The 14,599-nt window shown below is 39.6% G+C and overlaps 2 protein-coding genes across 4 annotated transcripts in view; both read left to right on the top strand.

Annotated features, from left to right (window-relative positions):
* The window catches only part of LOC111225607 (tetraspanin-3-like), an 8,656-nt gene extending 2,445 nt beyond the window's left edge, over positions 1-6,211 (top strand). The window contains exons 2-7 of one of the 2 annotated variants that reach the window (XM_022750589.1): positions 947-1,138; positions 1,225-1,299; positions 1,410-1,508; positions 4,349-4,501; positions 4,608-4,682; positions 5,888-6,211. In XM_022750589.1, coding sequence (XP_022606310.1) covers positions 947-1,138; positions 1,225-1,299; positions 1,410-1,508; positions 4,349-4,501; positions 4,608-4,682; positions 5,888-5,965 — 672 coding nt within the window. In that variant the 3' untranslated portion in view covers positions 5,966-6,211. Of the gene's footprint in view, positions 1-946; positions 1,139-1,224; positions 1,300-1,409; positions 1,509-4,348; positions 4,502-4,598; positions 4,683-5,887 lie in introns of both variants that reach the window. The other variant, XM_022750588.1, reaches the window with a different exon arrangement.
* A 460-nt stretch (positions 6,212-6,671) lies between these two features.
* On the top strand, positions 6,672-13,034 carry elavl1 (ELAV like RNA binding protein 1). Of its 2 annotated transcripts, none has more exons than XM_022750585.1 (7): positions 6,672-6,766; positions 8,168-8,227; positions 10,304-10,496; positions 11,038-11,141; positions 11,762-11,924; positions 12,076-12,301; positions 12,449-13,034. In XM_022750585.1, exons 2-7 carry the CDS (start codon positions 8,192-8,194, stop codon positions 12,771-12,773), a joined length of 1,047 nt encoding a protein of 348 aa, XP_022606306.1. In that variant the 5' UTR covers positions 6,672-6,766; positions 8,168-8,191; the 3' UTR covers positions 12,774-13,034. The 2 variants fall into 2 exon arrangements, with proteins under 2 accessions (XP_022606306.1, XP_022606307.1); XM_022750586.1 differs by having other exon boundaries at positions 11,762-11,915.
* Positions 13,035-14,599: the final 1,565 nt, after the last annotated feature.

The raw sequence follows: 14,599 nt of genomic DNA on the forward strand, positions 1-14,599 counted from the left end.
TATTATAGTGGTTATGCTTTACAATGACATGCACAACCATGACACTTTAAATATTAAAGCACAGGCTTCTATTTTAACCTGCAAATAATCCCTCTACAACTTGAATTAGTCTGAAGGCATTATTTTCAAGAGATACCATGAGCCAATTGCACAGAATAAACAATAATAATTGCATAGAATGAACAATGTGTGATGCAGGTTTGGCCTAAGTATTGTGTGATCAGGAGGTTGTTGGTTCAGTTGCCCTCACTCCTCCCTAATAACCACCACTGTGGTGCCCCTGAGCAAGGCCCTCAACCCCCATCTCTAACTGCTCAGTTGCAACAGGCAGCTCGTTCTCAGTCAAACCTTCCTGAATAAATTAAGTTTATTTTAAAGAAATACTTCAACACTTTGGGAAATCTGCTCACTTTCTTGCCAAGAGTTAGATGAGAAGATTGATAACACACTCATATCTAAGATGAAGTTAGAGCACATAGTTTAGCTAAGCTTATTTTAGCTAAGCATAAAGGCTGGGAACAGATGGAAGCAGCTTGCCTGGCTCCGTTCAAAAAAAACAAAATCAGCCAATCAGCACCTCAATAATTAACACATTTTATTTTGTGTGAAATCAAAATCAGTACAGAAACTGGAGCATAGCAGCATCAAGTTACCATTTCACATGGGGTCACGCTCATTTTGTCACTGCTTCCTTTGCCTCCATAAATCCACAAGTGTTTGTTTCCACACTTCAGTTTTATATGAATTACACAAAGAAATTATTTTTTCTAAAGTAATGGAGGAATATGAAAATAGGTCTGGTGAGTATGCTCTTTGGCAGCTTACAGGTGTAGCTATACTCTGTTTTAATAGGTTCTTGGTCTCAGTGATACAATGCAAACTGTCTGTTATGTGATAATGAATCAAGAAAAAAATACGACAGCAGTCTTTCTTTTAACTTCACCAGGTGGTGGGGTTGGTGGTGGGCTTGAGCGGAGTCTATCTGCTGATGAAATACAGGCACAGCAGCTTATTTTTTTCTCACACCTACATCACCATGCCAGCTATCCTCGCTCTCACCAGCGCTGCTTTCCTATTGGCCAGCGGGTTCCTCGGCTCGTGGCTGAGCCTCAGAGATTCCACCTTTCTGCAGGGACTGGTAAGGTTCTCAGAGTGTGTATGAATGATGTATCTGTATGTGCGACAGTGTTTGGCCTGTACATTGTAAAGTGTGCTCTTCTCCAGTTTGTTTATCTACTAGTTGTGGTCTTTTGTCTGGAAAGTTCGGCTTCAGCATTGGCTTACTACCACTCCATAAAGGTATACAAGTTACACCAGAGTTCACATGCACTGGACTGGGGTTATCAGATTATTAGTTAACAGATTATTGCTTGTTTATGTTATTTGTGTCTGCTGCCTTTTTGTTTTAGCTGGATACAGAGACAACTTCCCTCAGTGGAGTGTTTCAGAATTACACAGGCAGCAGCCAGGACCCCAACTCTCGAGCTGTGGATGCTGCACAAGAGCAGGTAGTGTGCTCAGCCATCACTCGTGAACTGAGTTATATAGGCCTCTAAATACGGGAAGCAATGTTTGTGCAAAATGTTCAAAAAAAGTATAGCATTTCAAAAAGGCTACAACACATTGTCATTATCCACAGCAACAGCATATAAAAGACTGTAAGTAGGGATATCAAAACAAGCAGCAACAACTGTAGCTAAGAGTGTGCAGGAAGTGTGCTCCAGAGTTGGAGCACACTTCCTGTAACGATATCTATAAGAGGAAATCCCCCAATTTATCTTGGTAGCCATTTGGAAATGTTTTTTTTTACATTGCATTAGTAGTAAATTGAAATACTTGAATGAAATACAAGTACCTCAATAAGAACTAGTGGTTACATTCCAGTAGAGTCATGCAAAGTCTAAATCATTCATGTTGATGTGCATTAATTGTATCACTTCATTTAGAGCTCTTCTTGCACAGAACTTTTAAGAATACACTCATGGTGAAATGATGATGGTGAAGTTTATATAGTGTGTTTGTCACAAGTGTTGTTGCTTACGGCCATACCACCCTGAACACGCCCGATCTCGTCCGATCTCGGAAGCTAAGCAGGGTCGGGCCTGGTTAGTACTTGGATGGGAGACCGCCTGGGAATACCAGGTGCTGTAAGCTTTTTCACTTCTCTTTGCAACCAGCAGAGGACGCTGCTGACGCTGCTGCTGCTGCTGCTGCTGCTTCAGTGTAAGCAGTGTGTGAGCAGCATTGTAGTTACTAACTAACTACAGAGACACCAGATAAATCTGATTGTTGATTTTTATGTTCAAGCTTCATCTCCACAGTAGAAGATATGCTGAATAGTGTTGGCTATATTGGCTGTATTACCAAGGTTCTTCAACACGCTGCTGTTTTACAAATGTCTGCAAACAATTCAAAAGAAGCAGGAAATGATGCAAAACTTCCAAACAGTGATGTTTGGATATATAACTCCCATAATGAATGTGAATCGTGACCATCAACATGAATGACGGCAGACCCTCAGACAGCTCTGGAGGTCCCAGGAGCAGCACCTTGGATTTTAACAGTGACTCCTTTTGTACACAAAGGAAAGCAGGAGCAAGCTGCAGGCTGTGGGTACATCTGCTGATAGTCTGGAAACTTTATCACAGCTGATAATGTGAGTTCAGCTCAGTAACATTTTTCAGCTCAACAGAGCATCTCTGTGATCCAGAAACCTCCTGAGCTTCTGCTGGATATAGCAAAGTGGAAAAGCATCTTAAATTAGGCACAAGGATTTCTTAATTTTTCTATCATATTCAGTTTTTTAACAAAAATTGAAAAGCATCACAGTCAGAAGTGATTTCATAATTATTGTGGATAGGCTTCTTGAAATGTTGTCTCCTCTGAAGCAGCAGCAGCAGCAGCAGCAGCAGCAGCAGCGTCCTCTGCTGGTTGCAAAGAGAAGGGAAAAAGCTTACAGCACCTGGTATTCCCAGGCGGTCTCCCATCCAAGTACTAACCAGGCCCGACCCTGCTTAGCTTCCGAGATCGGACGAGATCGGGCGTGTTCAGAGTGGTATGGCCGTAAGCAATAATGTTAGACACAAACACGCTATTTAATCATCACCATCAGCAACATCTTTTTATATTTCTGTCCACAGAAACATGAGCATATTTTTTAAAGTTCTGTGCAACAAGCTCTGATTACAGTGATACAATCACTGCACATCAGCATGAACGATAAAGTCTCTCTATTACACTCCTGTCATGTAACCAAATACATTTACTCAAGTTCAAACCTAAGTAGGCCTACTTATTGAGGTAATTGTATTTCAATTTTCTGCTACGTTAAACTCCTACTCCACTTCATGTCAGAGACTAATACTGTAGTTTTTACTCAACTACATTAAACTGATACCGTGTGGATTAAACGAACCAACAGGATATAATGTAACCTAATAAATAATAGTTTAACTATTAAAGTGCGGTTTTTAATGCATCAGGGTTAGTGATAATACAGAATATGCTTTGTCAAGATGACAGGTTGAGCGGAGTTGGTTATTAAAGCTCACTAACTACAGTTACTACATGTACAAATATGAGTACATGGTGTTAAGTGACCTATAAAAGGCCTGTCTGTCTCTGTTACTGTTGCTTACGGCCATACCACTCTGAACACGCCCGATCTCGTCCGATCTCGGAAGCTAAGCAGGGTCGGGCCTGGTTAGTACTTGGATGGGAGACCGCCTGGGAATACCAGGTGCTGTAAGCTTTTTCACTTCTCTTTGCAACCAGCAGAGGACGCTGGACACAAACAGGGCTTTTATATGTACTCCTATGTTTGTCCATGTAGTAACTGTAGATCATGAGCCTGTACAACAGACTGTGGTCACTCTGTCATCTTTTCTACATTCTGTATTATATACAGTAACAGGATCAACAGTGATGCATTAAAAACAGCATTTCCATGGTGACACCACTATTAATTAATTTACATTCTGTTGAATCTTTTAAGTCATTAGATTCATGAAGTGGAGTAAAAACTATTCAGTATTTGTCTCTGGCAAGGGACTGAGGGGTCAGGGGACCACTGGGTTTTACCTGTAAAATTTCACTTAAAGAATTGAAGTGACCACCAGAGATATTTAGGCTCACAGTAGAGATCGGTAGGTTTGTCTCAAGTCACACTTAGCAGTGATAGTTGGCCCTAACTTGCTCCATCTCATCTCCACAAAACCCAAACCTCAGGCCTCAAGCCATCCATGCATGAACTCATGCTGCCATCACAGATATTTTTATATTAAGATTTTGTATTAAGATTCATATTGATCGATAGTGACTGGGCATTTTGTGTTTTGATCCATGTTAGTTGCAGTGCTGTGGTGTCCATGACTACAGGGACTGGCTTGAAACCTCCTGGTTTAACCAAACTGGAGGACTCAGTGTTCCTCACAGCTGCTGCAACTCTACTTTCCCCTCCTGCAATGGAACTGTGGACCAGCCATGGCAACTTTACCCACAGGTAGACATCCAGATAAATCCACTACACATGAACACAAAAGCACCCCAGCATGCATGTTGGATTGGTCCTCTCTGTTTCTAATGCCTCACTCTTTCAGGGCTGCCAGGTGAAGCTGGAGATGACTTTACAGTTTGTTCTGAGTTTCATCATCTGGGGCTCCCCACTGGTTTTTCTGGTGGAGGTGCGTAACATCATCATTTTTATTCTGTATAGACTTGATATGCAAACTAACTGAAAAATGAAACACAGAGGAACTTTTGCTATTATTAGATTGGCAGTTCCTTAAAACTGCAATATTTGATTTTTTTTTTTTATTTTGACGAATTTATATGCACAACATTATCATCATAAAGTTGTTGTGGAACACAGTGGCCTAATTGCACATCCAGCAGATACAGAGCAACATTAGCAGTGATTTGTCATGGTTCTTACCCAGTGAAGTCCAATATTCACTCTCCTTTTAGCTCTGTTTGAGTCTCCAACAATTCTTGATGATCCTTAGCTGCTAAATGCTCCACTATATTCACCAGCTTGTCACTAACTGTGTCTGTTGGCCATTTCCTGTTAGCCAGTTAACATTCTGTGGCTGAAAAAAATGATTATTTTAATTAATCTGATTAACCTGAGGATTATTTTCCCGTTGAATCCTTCGGTTAATAAAATGTCAGAAAACAATGAAAACACCCATCACAAATTTCTAAAGCTCATCATCACATATGAAAATTAATTATTTTGTCAAACAGCCACAGACCCCCAGAAAAAATCTCATAGAGGACTAAGAAAACCAGTAAATTTAAATACTTAAAACAGTATTATAGTAGTAGTATAAAGTACTGTATATAGTAGTGTAAAAATAATATTTACTTAAAATAGGTACAACCAGTTTTTGTTTTTTTTTGGCATTTTTGCTTAAAAACATCTAAAACATTTATCATAATTGTTGCCAATTATGATAAATGATAAAATCAACTAATGTTCCTTTATACAAATCATTATTGCTCTTGCAGTGCACAGTACTTTCACTGAAAACAGCTGCTTGCTGCTTGAAACAAGGCCAAGGAGAGCAGTGAGAATGAACCAAAACAGTAACAAGATGGGCTATTAAACCAAAACAATGATCTTAAAGACACTAAAAAACTCTAATAGAGCTGAGACGAACTGATAATTCTCTGTAGGTTCTCCACTACAACTTCTTTCACATTACACAGAGTAATTTGAGCAACTGGTAAAATAAATTGCCTTTTAATTATCTGTATTGCTGATGTATTGTGGTGTTTAATTATTCCAATGATAAATGTTTCTCTGTTAAGTTTCAGAAGTGAATTATTGTTTAATTTAGTCAATTTACCAGAATCCTCTTCTCTTTTCTTTACTCTTTTCCTGTAGTTTGTTGTGCTGCTGACGGTGGCACAGCTGATGAGGGACCAGCCATTTACCAGATATCACATACTGGACAAAAACTAAAGACAGATGGGACAGCACTGTACTGTGCACAGATACTGTAATATTATATTATTATTACTGTTCCTGATTTTCAAACTTGTGTGATCTCTAATCTGTTTCACTACTGTTAATTAATGCAGGTTTACTCCAGCACACTACAAAACATGTGACATAAAACTATGGATTGTTGCCATCATCATTTTTTGCCTACACATGCCTGGAGCTCTGTCATATCTTCCCTTACCACTATTAAACAAATCAATGTGATATGATGACTTGTGTTTGGGTGTGTAAGGTAATTTTTGTGTTGACCCAGATTGTTAGTGAATTATTATTGTAAACAGAACACTTGTTTTTCACTGTATCTATGTGTACACTAATGTTTTGTTGTGTTTGTTTGAAATTGTCACAGGGAACATTTCTGAGGGGGGCAATAATCTAAACTAAAACTAGGCTATACCTAATTTGCTCTCACTGAGCTGTTGATTAAACACATCACTTCCTGATCTGAACACTTGTCCCTCATAGATCACAAATTGAGCATTATTACCTTCATGAAGGTGGTTGAATTACAAGACTGTTGTATTACACTGCTTTAGTTTCAGCTAGGTGCTCCTAATAAACTGTTACCCATGGCTGTTGACCTCACCGGCTCCTCTGCAGAGGCGTGGTCGGACGCGAGTGGGCGTGGCGGGATTCGGCACGTAGCTCCTTCCTCTGTTTCTCCACTACGTGAGGTCGACTTGGAGGGAATCGAACGTCGCTAAGAAAGACAAAAAATAGGAGAAGAAAGCAGAAACACCAAACCCCCCCAATAAGCTGGTAAGTTTTGAAATGCTGACAAATGTTTCTCGAACCGTCTCAGCTGTATACTCGTTGTTTCTAGGTTTGTCAGATGACTGCCGTGCCGTTCCTGCGGCCCTTGGAGCCACTGGTTAGGTAGCTGTGGCTAACATTAGCCTCCGTGGCCTGTTAGCAGGCCGCTGGGGTTTAGGCGCGGGGACAGAAACGCAATGATCTGACGCTCTCTAAAATAGGGCCACGGTGCTTTACGTTAGCTAGCCGACAAGAGACCGCCACGTAAGCTATCCTCGTAATGTGAGTGACTGTGTTCATTGGTTTGCTATAAGGTTTACAATAGTAATATTATGCCGTTTTTGTCCAGCCTGGTTGTACATATTGTTTACCTATCTATTCAGAGAGAGGTGAGCATGCAGCGGCTAGCCTGCTAATGCTAGTCAGGCCTCTGCACGTTTCCTAGATGGAGAGCAACTCATGAACTGAACTGATGTGCTGTTGGCCGGTAATAAAAAAACAAAGGCGCACTATTAATACGGGGTTTGTAGTAGCAGAGGACAGCTCCACTTTGACGCCCCTCTCTCACTGGATACTATACAAAAATACTGGCACACCAGACTGGGATTCCACTGGGAGTAGTGGTGCTCATTAAATTGAATTTAGGAGCACCATTAAATTGAAGCACCACGACATACTCATACTTTCTGTTTTCTTGTTTCTGACCAATGCTTCAGTAATCAAGAGTTATCTTGTAGAGATGTACTGCTTTGTTGTCATCTGGGACGTTTTATTTTGTAATTTTCTTGTAATTTTGAGGAGCCTTACAAATCAGCGTATTCAGATTTATTAAATGTGTGTGTGTGTGTGTGTGTGTATAGAAGGAAGGAAATAAAAGGTCGGGTCATTTGTGCAGCAAGATTATACATTATAAATTCTTCAGCACTTTACAGAGCAGCATGCAGGAAATAATGTAAGCGTGCCACAATCCACAAAATGATGCAAACTGACTACCAAAGAAGCCAATAGTAATTAATGACAGTCTCTCATCTTTGTTTATCAGATTGTTCCCACAATATGTGCACCACTTTGTAGTGTCATTCATCTGCACCACACCTTGGTGCCACTTATAGCAGAAATCAAAAAACACTGTTAAGCCAGAAGAGTCGATTGAGTTATCTTGAATATCCGCCCTCATTATAACCTTTTCATCAAACTTTTCTCCATTGCCATACGAAGAGGTTAAAACCATGCAAAATGTTGTTATTCTCTGGTGATGTTGTGTTTTTGCCTATTAAAAAGGTATCAGGTGTTTGTCAAGTTTCTTTTTTTGGTCTTTGTGTCATGTTCTTCAGCCAAAAGATTTGCTATTTGATCGCTGCCACATTGATTGACTAAGTTGTTTGATTTTGTCTTATCCCCATCTAGCCTCAGGAGCAGTGAAGTGTCTTCATGGCAGTTCGTCGAGGACACATTAAGTACTTGAAAGTGAGTATGAGATCCCAGCTCCCATTTCAAACCATACTACAGTATGCAACCATATCAACTGAGTGTTAGCAGTGTGATAAGATGTTTTTGATGGGGTTCTTGACAAGGAATTGAAAGCTCATGTACTGTTATATGGTAGCACTGTTTTATTTGTTTGCAAGAAATGTACAGACTTGTTGGAATGGCCAGAGCCTTGTTATAAATGTGTGTAAAGATGTCACGGCTGTACAGCTATTTTGCTGGAACTAATGATTTTATATTCTGTACAAGTGAGATGGCATTAAGAGAAATCACAAACAAACAAGCACGCCAGCTCCCACCAGCTTTGCCTATGTTGACTGGTTAACACAGGACTCTCATTCATCCTCTCAGGCAGTGTATCTTACCCACCAGAATACACAATCACAACCCTTCTCTTGCATGAATGGACCTCTGTCAGGTTGACCGCTGGACTGGTTCCCATTTCGAGCCTGATCCCATTTCAGCCACCAGCAAATGTGTCCACCATGACAATCTGCTGAACAGAGAGTGGAAGCAACTTTTAAAAAATGTATTATTAAGTTATATTGCAGTTTCCATTGTTTACTAAACTCATCTCAGACCCTTCAGACTGGTTATCAGACTAGATTGCAGTCTGACATGTGATTGAGGTAATCTGGGGACTTACCTACTTTGCAAACGCAAACCATCTGTGTGCAGACTTTATATTGCATGCCATTGTTTAAATATCACATTGGCTTAGTGTAAACCACTTCATTGAGAGCAATTTGCATCTTAAATCTAGTCACATGCTCGTGTAATAGTTGCCATTATGTGGCCCTATAACTTTAGACCCCTTCTATTCTGCTGTATTGAAAACAGTAATTGCACAGACACTGTTAACCCTTCAAAAAGTTCCAGGAACTGTCGAATCAGGAAATAAACTATGAACTAAAAGTCCCCTTTGCACATTACTGTTTAATTAGTCAAAAAAAACAATTGTTAAACCCAAGGAAATGACAACTCTTTTTTGTAGTTACTGTGGCATTACTTTGATGTTAGATTGGATATAATGAATGACATACAGAGTTGGAAAGAGACTGAAAACAACAGCTTGACTATCCCCAAAGTAGACATTCAGCTGAGTGTTTGGTTACTTCTGCTTTGGAAAGAAATTCCCATGAAACTATCAGCAAATACAGTTTAATTTCTCTTGTTCATGCACATTGTTCTCTCATCGCAGCTGCTACACACTCACTCTGACTCTCTCCTACTCGAGCCCCTTTTAAAAGCAAGTCAGGAAGCTGGCAACAAAGCCTAACTTTGTTTTTAATGTTAATAAATAACAAGAAATGAATTTTTCATGAATAAAGTGTTGCGTACGTTTCACCAATTAGTGGCAGTCTGGCCTCCAAACTCCACTGCTTCAAGTTTCTGAGTGAACCATTGCAGCAGGGGCTTTTTCATGCAGGAGTTAATGCCGTCCCTGGTTCTTCCAGTCGACTGACAATTGTGTTTTTGCTTTTCATGAATTAGCCACCAACAGATTGGTCCTTTTTTTTTTCTTTTTCTTTTTCCTTTTTTTTTTTTTTAAAGACTAGATGTGGGAAAAACATTAACAATTTTTTTCAAATGGGTGCTTTTTCAGAAAACATGCACCTCCTGTTGTTTTAATGTTCCCACTGTATGCTCTAGTTTCTGTGTTGCTGTATCCTAGCCAGTGATGTAATGTGGTTGTAGGCGGTAGCAGGGTTTAGGCGAGGTCAGTGATGCCTGAAGAGTAGAAATTATAGGACGTGTATGGGACACTGATTGTTCAATCTGCTTCGACTTTGTGCTGCAGGCGGCAGTTTAATTTGAAAGTGATTTGTTTGAATTGATTTCCTTTAGCATCTGCTCCTTTCCTTATTGCCTGTGTAGGTGTAATTGCTTTTTTGATATTTTTGTGTTAATAAACAAATTAATTTTTTTACAAAAGCTTCTTCTTTTTTTTTTTTTTTTTTTTTTAAAAAATTTTTTTTTTTTTTTTTTTTTTTTTTTTTTAAGCTCTGCATACTTTATGTGCTTACCTTGCTTTGTGTTTTTTCGGCCCACCAGGCTGACTTGCAGGAGGTGTATGACATGTCAAACGGTTATGAAGACCACATGGGAGGGGACGAGGGGAAGGATGCCAAGACCAACCTGATAGTGAACTACCTGCCTCAGAGCATGACGCAGGACGAGCTGCGGAGCCTCTTCAGCAGCATCGGAGAGGTGGAGTCTGCCAAGCTGATTCGAGACAAAGTCGCAGGTATGCTACGCTCTGAAGCGATAAGACCTGTGACAGACCTGATCGACGCTTAAACACAAGATTTAGTTTGAAATGGCAAGGAGTTCCTGTTACAGACTTGGCCAAAAAAAAAATTACAAGTTGTGGCAACCTCTGAGTCTATCAGTGGTGGTCCAGCCTTATGACTTAGTTTGGCCTCTCACTCATTTTCGAATTAGCTGATCTTTACTGTCAGGATATCTACTAAAGAGTGTTTTCAGGCTTCTCTGTTCTCAGTGATTTTTATAATGTAACTTTTCTTTGAAAGATATCCCAAATAGATTTTCCTGCTTGACTTGGGGTAGTACTTTGCACAAAGTTTTTCACCACCATAGACTTGTTTTATTTATTCCAACCAGTCCAACCCTGTTTAACTGTAGACAGTTTCTTTGTTTGTTTGTTTAGACTAGCATGCAATGTTAAGATTTGTTTTTGTTTTTAAATATTTATTTGTTTGCAGCTTTTTTTGAACTATACAACGTTTTTTTGTTTTATTTTATTGTTTTCCTTTTTTTTTCTCTAGGCCACAGTTTAGGGTACGGATTTGTTAACTATCTTAACCCTAGTGATGCAGACAGAGCTATCAGTACACTGAATGGACTAAGGCTACAGTCCAAAACTATCAAGGTAACGTGCAATAAGGTGTTCTACAATTCTCAAACCAAAGATGTCATGTCATATAACTCTCCTGTGGCTCCTGTGCTGTCCGCTAACTAGCTAGTACATGTCAGCCCGAGGAAGTGATACTGCTTTTACAGCTCACTTACTGCCCTATCTGACATGTCTGTTGAGTTTGACTTTAATTTTACTTATTTTATTTGACACATTCTGTCAGATTCAATGTATTTCATGAATTTAATTCCTAAGAAAAGTACCTTTTTGATCAGTTTGATTTCATTTTTTTGTGGCTGTAATGTTCTTTTATGCTTCTGACTTCACTCATTTTTGCTCAGCCTGAAGATTTAATACTTAAAACCACTTGGGTGACATTTTGTTTATCAGATCATTTTATTTAGTTTTCTTTAATAGAGTCCAAAAGTGTTGTTTTTAATAAATGGATATGAATGAGTTGATGATTGCAACTTTCAAAACACCTGATATTATGTCCTAAAGTCCAAAAAATTTGTTAGAATGTCAAAAGTTCGATAGATTAAAGTGCTTGTACTTTTGATAGTTTTTTTTTGTTACCTTATTTAGTTCATGTGTATCAGAGTTTTAATCATGCGTTTGTTGCTTCCTGTTACCAGGTTTCATACGCACGGCCCAGCTCTGATACAATAAAGGATGCCAACCTGTATATCAGCGGCCTGCCAAAGTCCATGACCCAGAAGGACGTGGAGGACATGTTTTCACGTTATGGACGCATCATTAACTCCCGGGTACTTGTTGATCAGGGTACAGGTACGACAGGTGAATGACTTCCTTGCTTTTAAAAATTCTTTGCAGTAACACATAGTGCCTCTGTGTTCAAAAAAAAAAAGTAATAACCAGAGAGCAGCCATATATGAAAAGTAGTCATGCTGTTTGTATAGGCAGTCACCAGCCGCTCTCTCTTACCTAGGTGTGTCCCGTGGGGTGGCTTTTATCCGGTTTGACAAGCGGGCAGAGGCGGAGGAAGCTGTCAAAAACCTGAACGGCCAAAAACCACCGGGGGCCTCTGAGCCAATCACAGTGAAATTTGCTGCCAACCCGAACCAGGCGAAGAACACGCAGCTCATTTCTCAGCTGTACCACAACCAATCACGGCGGTTCGGAGGGCCGTTACATCACCAGGCGCAGCGGTTTAGGTGAGGGGCATAGTGAACATGAAAGGAAAAGTTTGCTAAACAAATTATTGGAACAGTTTTTAAATGTATATAGACATACTTGTCTTTGACTGCGTCTGAATATGTATATAACGTGTTCCTGGCTCAGTAAAAAACTTCCCATTCCAGGTTTTCTCCCATGGGTGTTGATCACATGGGCAGCATGGGAGGTGTCGGTGTCCCTGGGAACTCCACCTCAGGCTGGTGCATCTTCATCTACAACCTGGGACAGGACGCCGACGAGAGCATCCTGTGGCAGATGTTCGGCCCCTTTGGTGCCGTCACCAACGTCAAGGTGATCCGAGACTTCAACACCAACAAATGCAAGGGCTTCGGCTTCGTTACCATGACGAACTACGAGGAAGCGGCCATGGCCATCGCCAGCCTGAACGGCTACCGGCTCGGAGACAAGATACTGCAAGTGTCCTTTAAGACCAACAAGGGCCACAAATAGAGAGAGCTGGACAATCAGGTGTAGAGGAGAGAGGGAGATGCCCTGCGCCAGGCTTTTATTTGAAAGAGCAAAAGATTGCAAAGTCTGGCACATCAGTTTGGGTTTTAGTGTATTCAGAGATCAATGAGACGTTCACTCTTCTGCACCTTTGTACTTGTCTAAAAGAGTGTTTAGACTGATTTTTTTTTTTGTTTTTGTTTTTTTCTTTCCATCTTTATACTCATGCTTGGGGCTTGAGGACACTCAGTAGTTTTAATTTGTAGGGCAAGGATGTAGAGGGCAAAATCCCAAGACACCCCCAAGATAACGTTTGAAAATTATCTAAAAAGCTAAAATATTGTCCGTTATGTGTTGCATGTATAACTGTGGGGACTAGATAAAGGAGGCAGGCAAACAGTGCACTGAAAGAGTATAAGGAGAATAAGCCCTGCAAATTGTTCTCCCAAGTGTTGACATTTTAGTGGATAATTCAAAGTCTAAAGAAGGTGAAGAACAATATTTTGCCAGGAGCCAGTTGTTGTTTCATTTTGGGAAAGCAGTGCTTTGTCCTGGATCCTCATCATAAGTAGAAATAGATGCCTTAAATGATCATCCAGTGGACACACAGACCTACAATACCACTCACTGTCTAGAGTCAATCTAAGAGCAAAGCACTTTTAACCAATCTGTTTTAGGTTACTATGAATATCAGTCTTTTCGATGTTAATCTATGACTTTTGCTCACCCTCCGCCCAGGTTAACAGTTTTAAAAACGATGAGCTCTGGAGGGAAATGTTTTTGTTTTGTTATCCCTGTGTAAAGTGTCTTTTTTTCTAAGTTGTATTTAAAGAGAGTCCTGTTGAAAATCATCCCCAGTCAATGAGTAGGGAATCAAGATGGACCAAAGACAGGGAGAGATTTGATCTTATAACCCCAGAAGAGTTTTTCTAAACAGATTTTCGCAAGGTAAATTCACATCTTTTTGGACTTTTTTTTCTCTTTTTTCTTTTTTTTTTTTTTTGAAGAGGTACTAAGGCTATATCTGATGCTGACTGAGAGAAACATCATTCAGGCTCAGTTTGCCATTCTGTTTTGTTTTTTCTTTCATTTTGAGTTAATTTGTTTTCTTTTTGTTTGGATTTTCTTTCTTTCTAGAAGAATAGATTTTTATTTGTTACAATGTAAGTTACAAACTTGTTTTAACGAGTGTTTATCTCAAGTTTGGAGAGAAATTAATGGCCTTTGTTAATGATTTCAGTTTAGATTTACTTTCTTTTCTTCCTTTTTGTTTTGGTTGTTTCACTTTGAACATAAACCATTAAATTTTATTTCTTTTTGCTGAAAGTTTTGTTTGGTTTGTTTCTTTTTTTATTTACCTTTTTAGATTTGATTTGGAGTTTTGTTCTGTTATTTTTCTAGCAGTACATTTGCAGGAAAGAAAAAACAGGCCGTTACACATTGTTTCTGCTGGAGGCTTTTAAACAGGCTTAAACTTTTAGAAAGATGAACATATGGACCAATGTTAGTTGAGGTGAGGTTATTTAAACTGTACACAGAGACTTGAAGGAAAGCGATTGTCCTGCAGACATTTCACGAGGCAACATTTCTGAGATAGCCAGATCAGTATAAACCACTGAAGAGTAACGAGATCAACGCATTGAAGCTATACATGGTCACTTTAGAAACAGTTGTCTTTTCAGCGGTTGTGAGTTGAATGTCAGGATTATTTATTCTTATCTGCTTTTTGATGCCTGGCTGTTTGGGGAGGGAAGCATCTGATAACACGGTGAAAAGACAGTTTACATGAAGATTTAGGCTTTTAGACCCAAACCCAGTGCTCTGATGTT

The sequence above is a fragment of the Seriola dumerili genome, unplaced genomic scaffold (genome assembly GCF_002260705.1).
Source record: "Seriola dumerili isolate Sdu_G_001 unplaced genomic scaffold, Sdu_1.0 BDQW01000149.1, whole genome shotgun sequence".
Lineage (NCBI taxonomy): Eukaryota > Metazoa > Chordata > Actinopteri > Carangiformes > Carangidae > Seriola > Seriola dumerili.

Excerpts from the sequence above, each read along its gene's own strand:
- elavl1 (XM_022750585.1), top strand. The coding sequence starts at position 8,192 with ATGGCAGTTCGTCGAGGACACATTAAGTACTTGAAA. Across the intron at positions 8,228-10,303 it reads GACACATTAAGTACTTGAAA|GCTGACTTGCAGGAGGTGTA; the intron begins GTGAGTATGAGA and ends TCGGCCCACCAG. Across the intron at positions 10,497-11,037 it reads GATTCGAGACAAAGTCGCAG|GCCACAGTTTAGGGTACGGA; the intron begins GTATGCTACGCT and ends TTTTTTCTCTAG.